The sequence below is a fragment of the Nycticebus coucang genome, chromosome 14, assembly GCF_027406575.1.
Source record: "Nycticebus coucang isolate mNycCou1 chromosome 14, mNycCou1.pri, whole genome shotgun sequence".
Classification (NCBI taxonomy): Eukaryota; Metazoa; Chordata; class Mammalia; order Primates; family Lorisidae; genus Nycticebus; species Nycticebus coucang.
The window spans coordinates 52172237-52195264 of NC_069793.1; the positions used below are offsets into that span (position 1 = coordinate 52172237).

Consider the following 23028-nt stretch of genomic DNA (forward strand, 5'->3'; position numbering starts at 1 on the left):
ATTGGGACAATGACCAAACACCAGACAAGGGCAGTTCATTCTACTGAAAATCCCAATAGCAGCTGCTCAGACAGGCAGTGACTCTTCCTCCACGCAGCAAGAAAGTCATTATTTTTGTAATAAAGCCTACTTCTGATGAGCGAATTTGGGTTATCTCGTCAAGGAAATCCACAGTGCATTTTAGGCTTTTTTAGGCATTTTAGGCTTTTTTTTTAAAAAAGAAATGAATATTGATTAATCATCTATTCCATGTCAGATACTAGGCTGGGAGGTTTTATGTCAATTGTTTTGACTAGTCCTCTCCACAAATACAAGAAACAAGTGTGATCATCACCCTCAATTTACAAACAAGGAAACTTAGGCACAGAGGGGGTAAAGTCTGACTTCAAAGTTTCCCAGATGTCTAGTGATAAATTAACCATACAGTGGAAGAAATTGAAACCGCAGGGCCCCTTGCAAGACTCGGGGCACAACCCTCACATTACTGCATGACCTTCTCTGAGCTTAGACCTCAGACAATCCAGGTCTGCCGCTGTCAGTTTCATCACTCTCAAAGGACTACGTTTTTGAAAGAATTGAAAATCTGGCAGGGTGTGGTAGCTCATGCCTATAATCCCAGTACTCTGGGAAGCTGAGGCAGGAGGATTGCTTGAGCTTAGGAGATCAAGACCAGCCCAAGCAAGAGTGAGACTCCATCTCTCTTAAAAATAGAAAAACTAGCCTGGAATTATGGCAGTAATCCCAGCCTGTAATCCCAGCAACTCAAGAGGCTGAGGCAGGAGGATCACTTGAGCCCAGGAGTTGGAGGTTGCTGTGAGCTATGACGCCACAGCACTCTAACCTGGGCAACAGAGTGAGACTCTGTCTTAAAAAAATAAAGAAAGAAAGAATTGAAAATCCTAACCTTTCAGGGCCGGGCACAGTGTCTCACACCAGTAATCCCAGCACTCGGAAGGCCAAGGTGGGTGGATTGCCTGAGCTCACAAGGTCAAGACCAGCCTGAGCCAGAGTGGAGGATGAGGGAGATTTTTAAAAGATGCTTTAAAAATCTAGTTTCTATAAATTGCAAGTGGTAAGGATTAGAGAAACATTTCTTTAAAAGTGTCTGTGTGTAGGCATTTCATATTTTGTAAAATAATATTAGGTAGTGTTTACTGAAAGCCTGCAGGACAATAGATGTTCTGGCAGGCACTCTGCCCACCCACACCTCTAATTCTCAAAATGACTGGGTAACATGGGGATTATTATTATTATTATCTCCATTTTTCAGGTAAGGAATCTAGGTCCAGAGAGGTTAAGTGATTTTCCCAGAGTACTGGGATTATAGGCATGAGCTACCACATCCTGCCAGATTTTCAATTCTTTCAAAAACATAGTCCTTTGAGAGTGATGAAACTAGCAGGAGCAGACCTGGATTGTCTGAGGTCTAAGCTCAGAGAAGGTCATGCAGTAATGTGAGGGTTGTGCCCCGAGTCCTGCAAGGGGCCCTGCGGTTTCAGTTTCTTCCACTATATGGTTAATTTATCACTAGATATCTGGGAAACTTTGAAGTCAGACTTTACTCCCTCTGTGCCTAAGTTTCCTTGTTTGTAAATCGGGGGTGATGATCACACCTGTTTCTTGTATTTGTAGAGAGGATTAGTCAAAACAATTGATGTGAAACCCCCCCACCTCTAAAAGTAGCAGGGATTGTGGTGGGCGCCTGTAGTCCCAGTCACTTGGGAGGCTGAGGCAGGAGAATCACTTAAGCCCAAGAGTTGGAGGTTGCTGTGAGCTGTGACGGAACAGCACTCTACCAAGGGTGACAAAGTGAAGCTGTCTCCAAAAAAAAAAAAAAGAAAAGAAAATCCTAACTTTTCACTTGTTAAATGACAAGTAACCAGTTGTTTCCGTTATTGCACACAGAGTTATGAGTTTTCAGTGCTTGCTTTCCCATATTTCATATCTCAAATATAGAAGGCTAAACACATCACACCATAAAACTAAAGGGACGATACCTCCAACAACTCTAAAGGCGTCATCAATTCATCAGCTACGAATTGACTCCCAGAGAGTTTCCAAAAAATGTAGGCTTTGTCAAGCCTTTTCTTATCTGAAAACCCTTTGCTGGCTCCCCTTTGGTTAACATAGTTCATGTCGGGCGGTGCCTGTGACTCAGTGAGCAGGGAGCTGGCCCCATATACTGAGAGTGGTGGGTTCAAACCCGGCCCTGGCCAAACTGCAACAAAAAAATAACCGGGCCTTGTGGCAGGTGCCTGTAGTCCCAGCTATTCGGGAGGCTGAGGCAGGAGAATCACGTAGGCCCAGGAGTTGGAGGTTGCTGTGAGCTGTGTGACGCCACGGCACTCTACCAAGGGCGATAAAATGAGACTCTGTCTCTACAAAAAAAAAAAAAAGATAGTTCATGTCTTTTCACATTTGGCCTCTGCAGATGCTGTTCTTCTGCCAGAATGATCTCCTCTCCCGATGGGTTAACTCTCGCCCCTCTGGTTCCGATCGTATGCATCACCCTTCCAGGAAGCCTCACCTGAGGGCTCCCCTTTCCCCAGGCTCAGCCCAGAGCCCTTGGGTGCTGTTCACATTGAACCCTAAAGCTTGCTCGTATCACAACAGTTGTCACACTGTATTGTGATTTATCTATTTAGATATCTGTATCTTTCAATGCACAGTAAACGATTCAAGGCAGAAACTGCATTGTACTAATTGTTATAGACCCCACATCTTAATGTCCAACACATAGCAGGTCTTCCCTGGAAGAGTTCTGTTTGAATCTAAGAATCTGAAGTGATCAGTGGAACAGTCACCATTTAGTGCTTTACCTTGGGCCAGTGCTAGCTTAAGCATATAATATAATTTCTTCCCTAATCCTTATACCATTCCTATAAGGGAGAAAACCACAATTATTGCCATTTTAGATGAGAGATGGAATGTTTATAAAGGTTTATAACACAACTGGCCCAACGTCATAGGAAAGGAAATAATGAGGACTTTGACTTTAGCTTGGGGCTTTCAATCACTACCAATGTGACTTGAACACCCAAATATTTCCCCTGAATTTATCTTAATCCCCAAATTGCAAAGAACATTCACGCTAGCCAGAAGAGAGGCGAGCAGGCCAGAACCCCAGTTTGTTACAAGGCCCACAGGCTGATCAGCGCCCCTGGAATTTCAGACTGGACCGCCAGTGTGATGTTTAAAGCCCGCAGTGGTGGTGCATTTAGCAGCACATACCGTGTTGACAGATGCACAGGGGTGACAAGGTCTTACTGTGTGGCTCAGATGGTCAGCCCAGCACCATCCTCAGCCCACGCCCCATGCTCCAACTCTTCGGGGTGCCATACCTGCTTCTCCTCGCAAAGCCTTCTCCAGCTGCACGCCCTGGATCTCGGAAGCCCTCTGCTGCTCTTCCACCTCCTCCAGCTGCCTCTGGATGGCCTGCAATGCCAGGGTCATGCGTCACACAAGGACCCTCCATGTGCAGGAGCAGATCTTGCCACTCACTGTCCAGGAGGAAGAGGCCCATCCCCTCGTGACAGTTAACTGTGCAAAGACCTCAGGATTCCCAGAGGACTAGACTCGACATTCCCCTTCTTTAGGATGGAACATAGAGCAAGGAATCTGTGTGCATGTACAACCTGCCCCCAAGGAGACGTTAAAACACCCCCTCTGACAAGGCCAATATAGGGATGTCCTCTAAGACAGAGGCTGTTGGGCTAGGTGAGCCGTCCTTATGGCTTTTGGACTCATCTCCAGAGCCCACAGCCTCTGACTATGGTCACGGAATAATGACCTTTGCTGCAGCCACCCTACCCCAAGTACACTGGGGGCTCCAGGGGTAAACACAGAGTATGCTCATATTCTGTTTTCCTAAGAACCACCAGCCAAGAAGTTGGTCTGATTAGAAGACGTGGGCCAACTCTGGGGCTTGGCTTTCCTTTTCTAGATTGTACTGCTCTCCTCCATAGCTACCAATTGTCCCTATTCTTTCATTGTACCCCACGTTCTCTCATTATATAATAGAAGTGGACTATGGCTCTGATACTGGTAGGTCATTAGGACAAGAGATGAGATGTTCAACGCATTAGGGGACAACCTCGTACTCTCTGTAGACTCACTCCAAGTACCTCATAAGGGTTGGGCTCATGACTTAGTTTGCATTTACATACTTATTTCCCCACTAGCTATGACTCTTGTATATACTAGGAAGGAAAGTTAGGGGAAAGCCTTTTCTACATAAATTTTGTTTATCCCAGTCATCTCTGTTTTGAAACAACATGCTACTGAATGGCACATCCCTTAGCCAAAGAGAATTTGCACCTAGTAGAGCAGATGTATTAAAAGCACAGAATGCCTGTGCTCCTCTTCTGCCTACCTCAAACCCTATCTCACTCCTCTTCCTCCTTAACCCTACGTTCCTAGCTGAGGCCCTCCAAAGCTGGGAAAGAGCCAGTCAGGGGTGGGGTCTGCCTCTTCCTGTCCCCGCTATGAGTATTTAAGCCCCAAACATATAATCGGCACCATAGATGGGAATTCTGTTTAAAACAACTTGTAATTTTAGGCTCTTTTCCTCTCTTGTCTCTCTTTTCAAGACAATGATATCTTTATAAATCCATCTCCTGCTGGCATGGTGTAGGGTTGTGAAAGCAAAACACTTAAATGGCTTTATCACTCACTACTATGCACTACAGCTATGTGGTCGTTACAGAGTGAATTGTGCTCCCTCCCACCAAATTCATACACTGAAGTCCTAATCTACAATGTGACTGCATTTGGAGATAGGGCCTTTAAGGAGGTAATTATGGTTAAATGAGGTTAAACATCCATATATTGGTCCTAATCTGATAGGGCTGTGTCCTTACAAGCAGAGAGAGAGATACCAGAGATATTTCTGTCTCCCCACCTACTCAACACACAGGAGGCCATGTGAGGACACAGCAAGAAGGTAGCTGTCCACAAGCCAGGAAGAGAGGCCTCACCAGACACCAACCCAATGGCATCTTGATCCTGGAATCTCCAGAAACTGAGGAAAATTAATTTCTGCTTTTCAAGTCACTTCCGTGGCATTTATTATGGAAGCCCAAGCAGCCTAGTACAGTGGTCATTCTTTATGAACAAAGGATAAAAGACTCAAAAGTAAAAAGGGATGGTATGGTTCCAGCAGGTAAGAATTCAAAGGGCCACTATGATTCTTCTCTCATTATCAACTACTCTTTGCAGTGAAAATATAAGGAAAAGAAACTGCACAGTTTGCCAATCAATATCATAAACTTGTTTTTAGAAGGAAAAGTTGAAATGTTTCAAGGAAATCTATTTTAGAAGTTGCAAGTGGATGGGGGTTTATGGGAAATTTCCTCATCCACTAGGTGAAAAGGTGGCCCCTGAGTCCACCACTGGGAAGGGCAAAGGAGGTTGGCTTAGATGATTTCATTCTTATCAGGAGTCACCTTGAGGACCCCATAGCCAGATGACGGGAATAAGTGGAGGAAGGGATTTGTAAAGGTACATTGGACTAACCACGCTCATTCTAAGTCATAAGCTCAACTGTCCTTCAAGACCAAGTTCAGGGTTCTCAGGGGGGAATACTTGGACTTTCTGTTTCACTTTGCCTGTCTGTGACAGAGGAGGGCTGGTCAACTTGGGCAGAAATGTTGGGAGTAAGCAATCAGGCAAGGAAATCTATGTTGGAATGCTGGATACTTGTAATTTCAACTAACTTTGAAATGGAGACAGCTCTTAACAGTTTGTGTTTATCAAAGACACAGTCAAGGAGATGGTGGAAGGTTTATGTCCTTACAGAGAACAAAAATTAAGGTCACTGTGGCAGTGAGGGTCAGGATGGTTCCCGAGGTCATGCTCTGGCCTCTGTCCTAGCTTCACTTTGCAGATGGGGAGGTGGTTAAGAACAGCCAGCTCAGCACCTGGGCTGTCCAGGTCCCAGCCCCACCAGGGATTGAGCCAGGACCATTGGTATGGTTGTCCACAAACTTGGCCCCTCAGATAAGAGAGCCTGACTTTACTCCAACTTGTTCCCCTATTATAATGCAGACTCTCACAGCACTTTTCCATCCAGATATCCGGGACCCCAGACTGGACCAGGCCCGCTCATTTCCCCTGTTTCCTGACCTGAGCCTTATAGAGTCTTTTCAATTCTTCTTGCTTAACCAATTGCTTCGTTGCTTTTTCCAGCTTCCGTCTTCTCCTCAGTGTCTTCTTTTCCTATGAAAACCAGTGGAGAAGGAAAAAATGTCTCAGAAAAATGTGGTTGGAATTCATGAAATATCATCATAGCCTTCTGTCCTCACCAACAATGGCTCCTAACCACTGCTTAGCTTCTAGGACAGTGACATCCAGGAGGACTTTCTGCAGTGATGGGAATGATCTCTATCTTTGCTATTTAAAATATGGAAGGTACCAGCCACATGTGGCTGTTGGACACTTAAAATGAGGTAAGCATAAGGAACAGATTTTAAAATTTTATTAGATTTTAATGAATTTAAATGTAAATTTAAGTAGTCACATATTGCTACAGGTGCCATGTTGGGAAGCTGGTATGTTTGTATATGTGTGTGTGTATGTGTGTGTGTGTATAGAGGTGTATGTATAGGAGGTCTACAAATAGAAGTTGCTTTATAGCATGTGAACTAGATTTAGTTGAGAGAAGGAATCATAACAACAATTATCTTTTACATTGGTGCTACCATACAGCCCAAGGGTGAGGACATGGGTGACACAGGCAGGCAGGCAGACATACACTCTCTCATTACATGAAAACCAGTTACTAACTTTAAACAGGACTCAGGTTGAGTTTCCAGTGCCTAATTAAACTTGGTACTAGCGCAGCAGTTCTCAACCTGTGGGTTGCGACCCACAAGAGCTGTATTAAAGGGCCACAGCCACTCACTAGGAAGGTTGAGAAGCACTGTAGTAGAGGAATGGGTCTAAATACTAATAATTCAAACCAAAGTGTTTCTTAGCTTGAGGGAGGCCTGAGATCATTCCCCTTCCTTACTTCACTTTGCTTATAGAGATTCACTGGGTTTTGTGTGTTCTTGGACTTATTTAAAAAATTCAATATTGATGCATATAAAATAGATGTCTGGGCTCAGCGACAATAGCTCAGCAGCTAGGGCACTGGCCACATACACCAGAGCTGGCAGGTTGGAATCCAACTCAGGCCTGCTAAACAACAATGATAACTAAAACAAAAAAAATAGCTGGGCATTGTGGTGGACGCCTGTAGTCCCAGCTACTGGGGAAGCTGAGTAAAGAGAATCGCTTATGCCCAAGAGTTTGAGGTTGCTGTGAGCTGTGATGCCACAGCACTCTACCGAGGATGACATAGTGAGACTGTCTCAAAAAAAAAAAAAAAAGATGTCTGAATTTTAATGGTGCCACTTCCTGGTTTTAACCAGAGACAGATAAAGTGAGGGTGTGGCCAATTCTACACATTGGAAAGTTCAGGACACAATTCTGCTCAGGGAAACAGCAAAGAGGAATGTGTGAGCACTAGGCCCAGGAGCTGGGCAAAGCTGGCATTGGGGCCCAGCTGGGAATTTCAGAGTCCTCTTCAGATGGTGAGGATTTGATGGTTACCTTGTAGGCTTACAACAAGGTCTAAATGAGATGACAGAGGCTAAGTCCTTTGCAGACACTCATGAACAGATATGCGACAAATACTCAGTAAACAGCATGATTTTTATTATTACTAGTATGTCTACTGTACCATATTATTATATTATAAATTAGTATGATTATAAGTTTTTACTAAAAGCCATTATTTTTAATTCATGTACAAGTAGGTATAATATATGTATATATGCACATCCTGTATATACAAAGTAAATGTTCCAGCTGGGCTAGTTTACTCTTGGTTTGCCTTCTCTGAGCATACACATTAACATTCTACATATTGTATATGTAACATTCTCCATATTAGCATGCTAGAGATTTCTTTTTAATGCTGGCAGAAACAAATGTGGAATTTAAAAATTATTGTAGCTAACCTAGTGCCTGGGCATTCAATAACTGTAGTTGAACTGAATCAAATTCTTATAAAGCCCTAGTGGGAATTAGAGAACTAACAGGTCTGACCCTTGATATTTCCAGAGCAATCTGGGTCCAAAAACAAAGGTCAGAGATTAGACCCTGAAAGCATGTGTGTTTCAGGGCTTTCTGAATCCTTGCCATTTTGTCCCTCATCCTATGGAGATGGATGGAGAAACTATCCCTCTCCTTAAGAAAACATCCAGGCATCACCAACCCAGGAATGGATTAACAAGCTGTGGTATATGTACACCATGGAATACTATTCAGCCGTTAAAAAAATGGAGACTTTACAGCCTTTGTATTAACCCAGATGGAAGTGGAAGACATTATTCTTAGTAAAGCATCACAAGAATGGAGAAGCATGAATCCTATGTACTCAATTTTGATATGAGGACAATTAATGACAATTAATGACATGGTGGAGGTGGGGGAAGGGGAGAGCAGAGAGAGAAAGAAGGAGGGAGGGGTGGAGAAAGGAAGAGCAGAGAGAGGGAAGGAGGGAGGGGGTGGGGCCTTGGTGTGTGCCACATCTTTTGGGGGCAAGACACGATTGCAAGAGGGACTTTACCTAACAAATGCAATCAGTGTAACCTGGTTTCTTGTACCCTCAAGGAATCCCCAACAATAAATTTAAAAAAAAAAAGAAAAAAGAAAATGTCCAGGCATTAGAACCTCTACAGATTAGTGGTGAAAACATTAGTCTCAAGGATCAAGCTTTGCTTTCTAGAGTTCTCCTTAGGATTTAAAATCCTAAAAACCTTCATCCTTGAAAAAACTTTTGGTTCTCAAAACTCAGCTTATTTCACATCTTATTACCTCTGTTTCTGGGGATGACTTCCAGATTGGCTGTCCATCACTCTGAATGGATATTCTAAGCCTTTTGCACAGGGGACCTCTCCATTAGGCAGCTCAGACTTTGCTGGAATGGTTAGGGTCAGGAGAGATGGGGGGTATCAGTGGTAGGTCTAACTCAGCCTATATGGAAAGTCAGTTCATTCATTTAATATCTCCAGCTTCCATCATGCTAACCTTCACAATCAACCCTACTGTTCATTGAGTGCTATGTGCCAGACACTGTACCAATCACTTCACATGTATCATCTCATTTAGTCCTCAAATTACACTTAATTTTACAGATAAGAAAACCAAAACTCAGGGAAGTAAGTAACTTGCCCAAGATGATGCAATCAGTAATGGGTTGGGCCAGGCATGAAGCACAGGTAGCTGAGCCTCGTACCCACATTTTGTTTGGTCTTTACTGCTTCTCCTCATGCCAGAAACTGTTCAGGCACAACAAGGACCTTTGACAGTGGATCCCACAGAGATGTCAATGTTTCCCCCAAATGAAGACCACTTCATATGATGCTGAGGGAGGTTGCCTCGACAGTTTCATGCCATCTCAGGGCTGCTCAGCAGCTGTCAGCCTCTACTATTTGATCAAGAGTCAGCAAAACAGAACCTGGAGGAGAAAAGTTATCTATTCCCTTTTATTAAACAGATGTTGGCATGGAAAAAGAGAGTGCTTTAACAAAGACTCATATCGCCTTCCAACATGCCAGGCACAGCTCTTACATCCTCAATGATGATAAAGAGGCTAGGGGCTGAGGAAGAAGAGACACAAGGGAGGAAGAGAGAGAAACCACCGAGTCAAGGACAGGCCGCTACGTCTCTCCCTGGACGGGTCTCTCGGATCCAGGTGTCAGGGTGGGAGGAGAGGTGCTGGTGGGAGGGGTGAGGCACAGGGAGGAGGCAGAGAAGACCAGGCTTGTCTCCACCTTCCTGTGCAAAGGTTCATTTCAGGGGCTCTGTGCCCCCTGGCTTGGGATAAACACACCTGTGTGGGACAGAAGAGACAAAGCAGAGGACAACCCCCGCTTCCTTCAGTGTGAGCCCCCAAGAAGTTGTGTAAGGAATGAAATCCTCTTGCCAGCTTCCCTTCCTGCAGAGCTGGCCACATCAGAAGCCAGGTGGAGCAGGCATGCTTTACTACCTGGCAAGCCTAAGTGAGGATGGCTCTGCGCTGGGCCAGAAGGACAAGGAGCTGTTTGTGAGGGTGGTCCTGGACACTGCAGTCCTGCTATTTTTGATGTGTTTGGGCAATGCTATTCATTAATTCTCCATGAGAATCAAGATGACTGATGCTGAAATTTCAGTCTCACTTGCAGATTAACTCAGAGTTGCTCAAGGGAGTGAGGGGCCAGAAAGAAAACCCTATAAGTTAACGCAACACACAGAATTCATTAGTGTTGAGATGCCCAGAGTTAGAAATGAGAAATCCTTATATGTTCCTCTACTCCTTGCTCTTTTTCTCTCTGTTCTCTTTCTCCCTCTCTCTCTCTTTCTCTCTCTGTTCTCTCTCTCTTTATCCCTCTCTTTCACACACAGACACACACTCACACCAGACCCCTCCTGCTTTGCTCTAAGCCGGGCCATGGGGAGTTGGAATCCCTGAGTTACTTGAGATGATGCCAAAGCTACTAACACCAGATATGGAAAAGTTGAGTCTAAGTAAATAAATTTGGTTCTCCTCTTCCCTCCCCAGATCCTCACTGCTCCAAAAAATAAACACTACCAGAGCAGTAAACCACTTCTCTGTCCACCCGGGAAGCATTTCAGGGCCAACCATTCAGTCCCTCCCACCCTCCACTGTCCCAGTGAAAAAGCTCCAGCCCTCGTGGGTAAAGAAAACCACAGTGGGCTCTGGTGGTGGGACGCTCATTGGTGTGAATGTGATATACAGACACATTTGCAGACCTATAACAATGCTTGTGTTTTCTATCTATGGGTAGAGAATTGTTTAAAGAGTTCTCCAGAAACATTAATGCTCACAAAGCAAAGGGACAGGCGTCTCCCAGCCGGCACAGGGCTTCTCCCTCCCACAGTAGGGATCCTTAGAGCGCCACGTCTAGATGCAACTGCATGGTTCATTTCCTATTTCTGATTAGAATAAACATAACATCTTCCATGCAGTCTGCTTCTAGTACCTCTTAAATGAAGCTGTGCTTCCCCCAGGGAAATATGCATCTGCTTGTTGTAATATTTTCGATGGTTTGCTTGTTGGACTACACATTAAACCCACTTTAAGAGCTGTAGTCACCAAATGGTTTCAAGTAAATATGCCTGTTTTCTTTTTTTTTTCTCTCCAATTTGGGTCTCTGAGAAAGACAAGCTTCTAAAAGTTTTTATTGTAAAGAGATAATTCTCACGCTGTTCCAGGTAAAAAGAGCATTTTGTCTGATGCCATGAAACACAATCCGCCTAAGAAGCCACCGCAGCTGGAGCCCACATTGAGTCTGAATTTGGAATGGTAAACAGCCCCCACCAGCCAAGGTGGTCTTTGGTTGGCCAAATGTTGTTACCTTTGACTGGGAGGAAAGCTCGGGATTGAATTCTTCATCTGCAGAGGAGGAGCTGGTTGAAGAAGCAAAAGAGGCAGCCTCTGTTACTTGCGCTCTGACAGGGAGGTGTGTGGAGCCTGAAATGCAAACAGAAAAACTCACTGCTTCATTTCCTGCTTCACGAACCAAAGCTCCTCTTCGCCCTTCCCCGCTTATCCTCATCCCCTTTTTCCCTGTTCCCCACTCCCTGCACCTGCCGTGGCAAGAGAAGGCGATACCTAAGGGCAACTGAAAATTTGGCCTTCCACGTTAATTACATTTCTGGGTCCCTGCCAAGAGCTTGACAGCTCTCTTTTCACATTAAAACACATACATGCGCACACACACACAAACACAAAGTATTACGCAGAAATCAATTAATTCCTTAAACACCATTTATATGGTGTGTTCCTCAGAACGCATTCAGAAAGGAAATCTATTATTAAAATGCACGTCTGAAGTTAGCTGAGTTACCTAAATGCTTGTGTAAGGTTCATTCTGCAGAGTAATTGAATGCAAAAAAAGTTGGAGCTAGCTCTTAAACAAATCGCCCTTCTGCGGCTCACAGCATCTGGCACCCATTTTTACTACATGACATCTGCTCAGTGTAAAAGAACTGGCGTCAGAATGTCTGGTCATAGAAAAAAAAAAATCCCAAATGTAATCAGAAGCAAAAGGACTCTAAGCCTAAGGTTTTATCACATAGTATCATGCAACATAAATATTTCATTAATTACGGCTAAACAAATGCCATTTTTATTTTCCCAACTTGAAGATATTATCACATCATCGAAGTGATGATTCGAATGCCAAGAAAGGCAGCTTAAGATAGAGATGGCTCAACAATGCGGGGCCCATGAAGAGTTGAAGAGGAGGAGATATGGCAACCTCTGGCTAGAGGCAGCAAAGTGTCCATGTGAACTGGCTGGGTACCATGTGTGATAAGATCTTCCAGGTTCCACAGGAGGCTTTCATTCTTTGCAGCAAGAATATCCTCCCTTACACATCAACTAGAGTTAATGATTAATATCTGGATGAGCTTACTCTGGATACTGAATATCAGAACCAGATAAGACTCCATGATAGGGAATTTACCAATCTTAATCTGCCATGGCAGCTTATACATAGGGAGAAAGTAGGAGAAGAAATTCCAAGTCAACTAACATTCTTTCCAACCTGACTTCTCCTCCCATAATTTTCAACTATTCACCCCAGTGGGAGAGGCCAAGTTCTACAAAATAAGGGTACTTTCAGCCCCCAGGAACACATTTACATATGCTGTTATTTAAGGCAAAATAATCCAAACATCTATATAATAACACAGACTCTCTGGGGAGGGAGTTCACTTTTTTCCACGTTAGTTTGCCAGATGGGAAAGCTCAGGTAAAGATAGAATCAGAGAGCAGCAGAACAAGTGGGAGGAGGCACTGCTAAGGGTGAGCTGAGATTGTTTCCAGTTCCAGCCACTCACTTATCACTGAGTCACTTCTTAGTGTGTGAACTTGAGGAACGAATTTTACCTCCTTGAGTTTGTCAGGATCATGATCTCTACCTTGCAGAATTATTGTGGAGAAGTAAAGACAATCAATATAAAGCATCTAACATGGTGCCTGGTACATTAGAGGTGCTTAAGTAAATGGTGTTGTGAGCAGCAGCACCAGTAACTACTTCATCATCATCACGGATCCAGATCAGTGCAATATTAGTAATACTGCCTAATTCACTTTATTTATGGTGGAAATACAAACCTAAACCTGAAACTTTTTCTAACTTCCCCAAAATAAATATTTCCATTGCATTTCATTTTGAAGAAAATGTTTTTTAAATATAATGTATTTCTTAAACCTGTGGCAAAAAAGAATTTATATAGTTGCCTCTGAGTGTCTTGTTCAATACTCTTTCCATCATAGTACTAACCATTCTAGGAGTTTACTTTTTATTTGCAAAGTTTTAGAAACTTTGCAGCATTGTTCTACTCTGGCTATGTTAGAATGACTGAGTCTGGAATTCATCTACCATTCTAAAGCTCTGGAAATTATGACAAAATATATAAAATTGGACAACAAACAGTACAGAATTGAAATAAAGGAAAGAACAGAAGCAAATAAGGAAAGCTCTACAATCACAATAGCTTTCTTCCTAGAGACCCTTTCTAGACCACAGCATAGGTAAGAATAGTCTAAACGAAGCATAATAAATACATTAAGTTAAAAAGATAGATCAAAGTTTGGGAAGCTGAGCCAGCTGGATTGTGCGGGCAAAAGTACTGGAGGGAGCATGCTTTGCAAGGAAGAATTTCAGAAATAAGCATGGAAGTCCCCTTGAATATATTGATTAATAGTAAACTATAGATGTATAGAGAGAAACTTCATAAGGTTGGGCAAATAACTGCTGGGAAGTTGTAGGCAAAACAAGCTCTAAAGGGCTGAGAGATGTTCAAGTTCTACCTAGCCAGGGAAAAACAGCTGAGGCATTAGTACAGATGACAGAAGAATCGGTGGGAATATACTGTCACTAGAGTTTATTATATTGTCTCTAAAGATTTTTATAGATTTACCTAAACAAAGCTTAAAAAAAACTTTGATAGAAACAAAGTAATGTGAAGTTGCTTTATTGTCAGCCAAGTATTCTTTACTGCCTATTTAACATTCTTTAAATGAGGAAGATCTAGACAATCTAGAATGTAATATTCATGAAACTTAGCAATTGGTAAACAATTACTAGATATGCAGGGTGGACATAAAGTTTGTGTGCAATTTACTATGTTAAACTATTTTAAATTGCATGTAAACTTTATGTCCACCTTCTATAAGAAAGTAGGACAATTTTGATAATCAAGAGAAAAATCAGTCAATAGAAGCAGACCCAGAAATGACAGATATGACGGAATGAGTACAAAAAGATTTTTAAATAGCTAATAAGAATGTGTTCAAGAATTTAGAAAGAAGCCCATCCAAAAACTGTTGGAACGAATAAGCAAATTCAATTAAGGTACAGGATATAAAATTAGCATACAAAATTAGTAACATCTCGATAGACTAACAGCAAACTACCTGAAAAAGAAATAAAGAGAACAATTCCATTTACGAAACTACCAAAAAAAAAAAATACTTAGGAATAAATTTAACTGAGGAGAAATTTATACAGAAAACTATAAAACATTTATGAAAGAATTTGATAAAAATGGAAATAATAGAAAGAAATAAAAAGATATCCCATGTTCATGGATTGGGAGAATTAAAATCATTAAAATGTTCATATTACCCAAAACAATCTATAGATTTAATACAATCCCTATCAAAATTCCAAAGACCTTTTCCCATAGAAATAGAAAAAAAAAATCCCCAAATTCCTGTGGAACCACAAAAGACCCCAAATAGCCAAAGCAATCACGAGCAAGAAGAATAAAGCTGAAGGCATCACCCAGCCTTACTTCAAAATATGCTACAAAGCTATAATGATCAAAACAGCATGGTGCTGGCATAAAAACAGACATATAGATCAATGGAACAGAAAAAAGAATGAAGAAATAAATCTACGCATTTATGGTCAACTGATTTTTGACAAAAATGCCAAGAACACAATGGGGAAAGAACAATATCTTCAATAAAAGGTACTGGGAAAAATGGATATCCATAAGCAGAAATATGAAATTAGATCTTTATTTCATACCTTATACAAAAATCATTCAAAATGGATCGAATTATTAAATATGATGGGAATTTGTAAAATTTCTGGAAGAAAGTTCTGTGACATTGGTCTGAGGCTAGGCAATAATTTCTTGGATAGGACCCCTAAAGCACAGGTAATAAAAGCAAAAATAGACAAATGAGATTACATCAAACTAAAAAGTTTGTGTCCAGTGAAGGAAACAATCAACAGAGTGACAAATAGGAGAAAATATTTGCAAATCATATCAGATAAGGAGTTAATATCCAAAGTACATAAAGGAGTCAAACAGCTCAATAACAAGAAAATAAATGACCCAGTTACAAAATGGGAAAGGACCTCAATGGAAGACATAAAAATGGCTAATAGTTATGTGAAAAGGTGCTAAGCATCAGTAACAGGAAAATGCAAATTAAAACCACAACGAGATATTACATCACACATTAGAACGGCTATTATTTAAAAAAGAAGACATAAAAATGGCTAATAGTTATGTGAAAAGGTGCTAAGCATCAGTAACAGGAAAATGCAAATTAAAACCACAACGAGATATTACATCACACATTAGAACGGCTATTATTTAAAAAAGATGAAAGGCAATAAGCATTGATGAGAATGTAAACAAGAGAGAACATTTACATGCTATTGATGGGAATATGAATTAGTATAGACATTATAGAAAACAGTATGAGAATTCCTCAAAAAATTAAAAATAGAACTATCATATGACTTAGCAATTCCACTACTGGATATACAAGGGCTGTCTTGAAAGTATCAATCACATATGTCTCTAATTTTCATATTACATGTCTGGATATTTTCTGGATATCCCTTGTATATTGAAAAGAAATGAAATCAGTATATTTCAGATACATGTATTTGCACTCCCATGTTCACTGCAGTATTATTTATAAAGGCCAAGATGTGGAATCAAACTATGTGTCCATTAACAAATGAAGGGATAAAGAAATGTGGTATAGATAATGAAATACTATTTAGCCTTAACCCTTTCCAATCTTACGTCAGATGAATGATTTTCCTGTTCCACTCCAATGTCAGAAGATGTCTGACACATTGTTTTTGTTGTTGTTGCATTCTGCGTAAGCCCTCAACTTGCTTGGCAATCACATAAAATAAAAATATGTATAACAGAAACAGTTATGGCTTATAGGAAGAATTTTCTAAGTAATATGAAGAAGATAACTTCATAAATATGAATTATGTGCCTAATCAATGTGATATGAAAACGATGTGCCTCTTATTCCATGACAAGAGGTTAGTGACAATGCTGAGTACATCTTTTTGGTCCTCAAACACAGTAGATCATTGGTTATAAGAAGAAATAGCCTGTTCAATTGGAAAAATCAACAGTTATTTTAGAGTACACAAAGATTATGGGAAGAGTGGACTGAGTTGATCAGTACTGTGGCTGCTAAGGATTTACAAAGAGGTCCTAAAAATGGTGACAATAACTATTTTTCTGCCAGATGGAAGTTGCAGTTGTGAAAGCTACGTCCTTTACTCATTAGATAAGAAGGAGAATGGAGAAAAAGTACAGACACAACTTTCTTACTGGAGAAATCTCATCACTCAGCTTGTGAGCAATTCAAGAAAGAAGAACAGAATTTCAAGAAGAAATTTAAGAAGAAGCAATGTGATGAACAGAAATTCAAGAAATTCATTGTTGTCTTCTGACACTGAGGAAAGGCTAAATGGGAAGATGCATTTTATAATGCATAAAATGAAAAAAGAATTAACAAAGGATTGCATAGTTTACAGTAGAAGAAATGGGAAAGGTGGAATGAGAGAAATCATTTTCTACTGTGAGACATACAAGAGGAAGCCTGGACTTCATCATGAAGACTGCTTCAAGAAGATCCAAAAAAAAAAAAACTTTTTTGTTTTGGTGCCTGTAGCTCAGCGGCTAGGGTGCTGGTCATATACACCAGAGCTGGTGGGTTCGAACCTGGCCCAGGCCTGCCAAACAACAATGACAACTACAATAACAACAACAAAAATAGCTGGGCATTGTGGCAGGTGCCTCTAGGCCCAGCCTCTTGGGAGGCGGAGGTGAGAAAATCGCTTAAGCCCAAGAGTTTGTGACCTAAAATAGATAATAAAATCATCAGGTGAGTTCATATTTATGTTTTTCTCTTTAAAGCTGTAGGATAATTACAAGTAATCCACCAACTTCTTTTCCACCCCAAACAAATAAGAGCTGGGGAGTATGTGGGTGGCAGAAAAATTAGATTGGAAACGGTTAACAGATGAAAGAATCGACATTGTTAAAATGTCTATACTACCAAAACAATCTACAGATTTAATGCAATCCCCACGAAAATACCAATGTCATATTTTGAAGATCTTAAAAAATATAGTTCTACATTTCATACAGAGCCAGAAGAAACCCTGAATAGCCAATGCAATCCTATGACATAAGAACAAATCTGGACACTTCGCATTACCAGACTTCAGGTTATACTACAAGTCAATGGTGACCAAAACAGCATGGTATTGGCATAAAAGTAGAACAATAGATCTATGGAAGAGAACAGAGAACCTAGAGATAAAACCAGCCTCATGTTGCCATCAGATCTTTCATAAACCAAATCAAAGTATACAACGGGGAAAAGAACCCCTACTCAATGAATGGTGCTGGGAAAACTGGTTAGCCATGTAAAAGACTGAAAATGGACCCGCACTTCTGACTGCTCAGAAAAATTAACTCATAATGGATAAATCTAAGACATGAAACTATAAAAACCCTAGAAAAACGTGTGGAAAAACTGTTAATCTTATTAGCTTAGAGAAAGAATTTATGAAGAAGACCCTACTGGCAATCACAGCAACAACAAAAATAAATAAATAGGACCAGATCAAATTAAAAAGGTTCTGCACAGCTAAGACACAATCAAAGCAAAGAGACATACAGAATGGGAGAAGATATTTGCATGTTACAAATTTGACAAAGGACTAATAACCTGAATCTACAAAGCATTCGAGCAAATCAACAAGATCAAACAACCCCATTAAAAGTTGGGCAAGAGGCATGAACAGAACCTTTTCTCATGAGGACGGACAAATGGCCAACAAACACATGAAAAAATGCTCATTATCCCTAATCATTAGAAAAATGCAAATCAAAACCACTTTCAGATATCACCTAACCCCAGTGAGAATGGCCCATATCACAAGGTGCCAAATCAGCAGAGTCTGACGTGGGTGTGGAGAGAAGGGAACACTCATGCACTGTTGGTGGGACTACAAACTAGTGCAGACTCTGTGGAAAGAAGTATGGAGAGTCCCCAGTGAACTAAAAGTACGTCTACCATGTGATCCTGCAATCTCATTACTAGGTATCTACCAAACCAAACCAAACCAAACCAAACATTTTACCATAAGGACATGTGCACTCCAATGTTTATAGCAGCACAATTCACAATTGCAAAGATGTGGAAGCAATCCACGTGCCCTTCAACACATGAATGGATTAATAAACTGGTATCTTTTGTTACAACCTAGATGGATTTGGAGAACATTGTTCTAAGCGAAGTATCACAAGAATGGAAAATCAAGCATCACATGTACTCAGTACTAAATTAGAACTATTAGATTAACAACTACTTTCACATGTGCCCTGGGTGGAGGGCTCAACTGCAGTCTGGACTTTAACCTTACAAAACCAAACTATGTAATGTAATCGCATGTACCCCGATACGAATCTGAAAAAAAGTAAAACTTTGATTGTATGCAAAATATGCCTTAATTAAAAAATTAGAGGGTGGTAGAATAGCTGATTTCAATTGCTTTCCTATCTAAATGGTAATCAGAGCAGAAATGATAATTAAATCACAGCATATTCCCACTATGGAACATACCAGAAGAAATAATGCAGCCACATGGAACAATAAGAATAAATCTCATAAAAACAATCTTGAATAAAGTAAACCAGAAAGAAAAGGTCTCATTTATCTAACAAAAGCTGTTAGAAATCCGTGGTTACCTTGGAGCAGCCATGTGGCATTAGTGAAGGGAAGAATCAAGGGCTCTCCTGGGGTTCTGACAGTGTTCTGTCTCCACCCAGCCCCTGCTGCATGCACAGGTTCAGTTTATGAAAAGTCATCAAGCTCTTCCTTTATGAGTATTTTTCTTTTTAAACATTGCCTTCTTACACAATGGCAATGTCAAATTAGAAACTGTAGTGGGGGGCGGCGCCTGTGGCTCAAGGAGTAGGGCGCCGGTCCCACATGCCGGAGGTGGCGGGTTCAAACCCAGCCCCGGCCAAAAAACCACACACACACACACACACAAAAAAGAAACTGTAGTGGGGACAGAAAAAAACCATTCACAAAGCAAGAATGACTACTGACTATCCAGGAATAAAGCTTCAGAAATACAGAGTACCTGTATGAACAACACTATAAAATGTAGAAAGTTTTTAAGAACCTGACTAAATAGAGGGCTGTAGTGAGTTCTTAGATGGGAAGACTCAATATTCTAAAGCTATCGAATGTCTCTGAGTTAATCAATTAAAAATCATATCCTTTATAACCACATCATAAAAAAATCACATACCTGGGAATACAACTAATGGAAATTGTGTAAGATATGTACAGCTACAGAAGACTGCAAGAAATTAAAGACTCAATAAATCCAGGATGTATTATGCCCATGGATTTGAAGACTCAATTCAGCAGTATCCCCTTATTCTCAGTTTCACTTTTCTTGGTTCTGGTTACCCTCTGTCAACCAACACAAAAATAGCTGAGTATGGTACAATAAGATATTTAGAGAGAGAGAGATACCACATTCACATAACTTATTACAGTATATTATTATAATTGTCCTATTTTATTATTTTTGCTAATCTCTTATCGTACCTAATTTACAAATTAAATTTTATCCTAGGTATGTATGTATTGGGATAAACATAATATGTACAGGGTTGGGTACTATCCACAGTTTCAGGTCTCCACTCGGGTCCTGGAATGTAACCCCTGCAGATAAGGGCGTAACAGGGTATTCCTGTGTTGCAAAGATGTTAATTCTGCCCACATTTATCTATAGATTCAATGCAAAGTCATTCAAATGCCCAGGAAATATTTTTGTGGAAATTGATGGATTCTATACACTATAGAGAAATACAAAAGGCCAAGAATAGTCAAGACAATCTCGAAGAAGCAGTGGAGTAAATGTCCAGAGTACTAAGATTTATTATAAAACCACACAAAGGGGACAGGGCAATTTACATCTAAGAACAAGTCAAACCAACCAGGAGAACAGAAGGTCCAAAACAGACCTGCCAAACCAATGACAAAACTCACTGTCCTACAGTGGGGAGAGAAGGATGGTCTTCTAAATAAACGCTGCTAATCAACTGGATAACGTGGGGAAAAAAGAAACCTTTGCCCTACCTCACAGCATACACAAAAATCTACCCTAGTTTGACCACAGACTTAAATGTAAAAGGTGAAATCATAAAGCTTCTGTAACAGTATTGTCCAGTAGAGATATAACACAAGCCATGCATGTAGCTGAAACATTTCTAATAGCTGCATTAAAAAGGTAAAAAGAAAAAGATGAAATTCCCTTTAATATATTTTATTTCACTCCAAATTTAAAAAATATTATCATTTCAACATGGAACCAATAACAAGTTAATGAGATATTTTAAACGATTTCATTCATACTAAAATCTTCAGAGTCTGGTGTATATTTAGTGTATCCCAGTTCGGATACTAAATGTTTAATGGTAAAGTGAAATGTAATCCTATTAAAAAAAAAGATAAAGCTGTGTTCCATAGAAAGTCATTTTACACTATTTCAGTTTTAAATTTAAATCCACTCAAATTTTAAAAATTAAAAATTCAACTCCTTACACTAGCCATATCGTAAGTGGGAAACAGCGGCTACTCTACGTGGATTGCACAGTTCAAGAAGGCAACATAAGACAGCTACATGACCTTGGAGTAAAGGAAGATTTTATAAATAGTATGATAAAACAATACCCAGCAATAAAGGAAAACAGTGGTAGATCTGACTTCATTAAAATAGGCATTTCTGATTATCCAAAGACCCCTTTAGAGAATGAAAGTGCGAGCCAAAGAGTGAGAGAAGATATTTGCAATACATATATCTGGCAAAGGGCTCACATCCAGAATCAATGAAGAGTACAAGTGAATAGGGAGGGAGGAATGACAACACAATAAAGGTGTGGGCAAAGGACTTAAATAGAGACTCCATACAGGACAGTATCCAAGTAAGCACGTGCGAAGTTACGCAACATCAGTACCAGGTAAATACGAGTGAACCCTAATGAGATACCACTGTACACCTATAAAAATGGCTACACCGGCAAAACCAAACAAATCTGGGATTACCAAGTCTTGGCAAGGATGGGGAGCAAAGGGAGCTCTCGTTCCCTGCGGAGGGTATACAGCTTGATGCAACCATTCTGGACGACTGACAGTATCTACTAAAACCAGCCTCCATACCTAACCTGCCTTCTAGCAATTCCACTCCTTGGTACACACTAACAAAGATTCTTGACTACCAAACTGTAGCCAGGCTCCTGAGTCCTCTTCTCAACTAGGCCTCCAACTTGGCCTGCAAACTGTACAGACTCTCAACACAAATGCTTTTATCTATCCCCTTTGCCCCACATTTAAAGACTTCAACAAACACTAACATAGTTTCTAGTGGCTTAAGACCAAATCTGTAGGATGCCTTCGGCTCCCCCTTCAAGTACCTGGCGGGGAGAGCTCAAGGTTACCAAAAGAATTTACTGTTTGTTTTAGCCAACATCTGATAATAGGCAGCTCCAGCACTTGTTCGTAGAACTTTTACTAAAAAGGGGTTGCGACTATGAATCCCTCCTCTGTCCCTTTGTGACATATGTATTGTCTACAATTTAGGAGTGGCTTTTTCAAGGATTTGAAAATGCACTCAGGAAGTAAAGGACCACTGTTTCCTGTCTCTATGGGAAGACAGAACTCTTTCCTTATTAATTGCCAACTAATAGACACAGCCAGCCTACATTTACACTGGCCAGCCCTTTGGGAGTCTGGTTCTCTCCACTTCTCTTGAGCCCCTGCTTAACTGCCTTCCTCCTCCTCCCTGTAAAATACCCAGTCACTGCTATAGCAATCTGAGTTGAGTTCAGTTCCCTCTGGAACCTTCCTTATTACAATTCCAATTTTCAGTGTCCAGCTTTATTTATCCTAGGCAATACCCCACAGAAATAATTATGTATATGCACTAAAAAATGTGAGAATGCTCAAAACAGCATTATTCACAATAAAAACTGAAAATAACTTCAATGCCCAGCCACAGAAGGTAACAAATAAATTATGATAGATTCATACGATTAAAAAAATGTAACAGTGGAAAAGAGCAAACCACTTCTACGCATAACAATGTGCATAAATCCCCTACCCCACAGGAAAGAGGACATACTTGCATTGGTTTTCTAAGGTTATGGAACCAATTACCACAAATTCAGCACCTTTACAGCAACACCATTTTTTCCTCTTAGAGTTCAGCAGATCAGAAGTCCAGACCTGGCTCAACTAGGTCCTCTGTTCAGGGTTTCAAAACACTGCAACCTAGCTATGAGCTGGGCGGCAGTTCTCATCTGCAGCTCAGGGTCCTCCTCAAGGCTCATTCAATTTGTTGGCAGAATTAAGTGACTAGTGTTGTAGGGCACAGACCCCTATTCCTGTGGCCTGTCAGCTGGAGGTCTATCTTAGCTCCCAGAAGCCTCCTGTTCATAGGCCCGCTCTCAATGTGGCAGTTTACTACTTCTTGGAGGCCAAGAGTATCACATCTCTCTCAGGCTTTGAATACAACTTCTGACTTCAGGAAATCCTTATTAGGGCTCACCTGATTAAGTTAGGCCCACCCAGGACAATCTCCCTTTTGATTAACTCAGAGTAAA

The 23028-nt window shown here is 40.8% G+C and overlaps 1 protein-coding gene across 7 annotated transcripts in view; it reads right to left on the reverse strand.

The window, feature by feature from the left end:
- The window catches only part of MICAL2 (microtubule associated monooxygenase, calponin and LIM domain containing 2), a 231702-nt gene that overhangs the window by 25581 nt on the left and 183093 nt on the right, over window positions 1–23028 (reverse strand). For all 7 annotated transcript variants that reach the window (XM_053560668.1, XM_053560664.1, XM_053560667.1 and 4 more), the window contains 3 exons: window positions 11406–11521; window positions 6124–6216; window positions 3342–3435 (listed from right to left, as the gene is read on the reverse strand). In XM_053560668.1, coding sequence (XP_053416643.1) covers window positions 3342–3435; window positions 6124–6216; window positions 11406–11521 — 303 coding nt within the window. The remainder of the gene's footprint in view (window positions 1–3341; window positions 3436–6123; window positions 6217–11405; window positions 11522–23028) is intronic.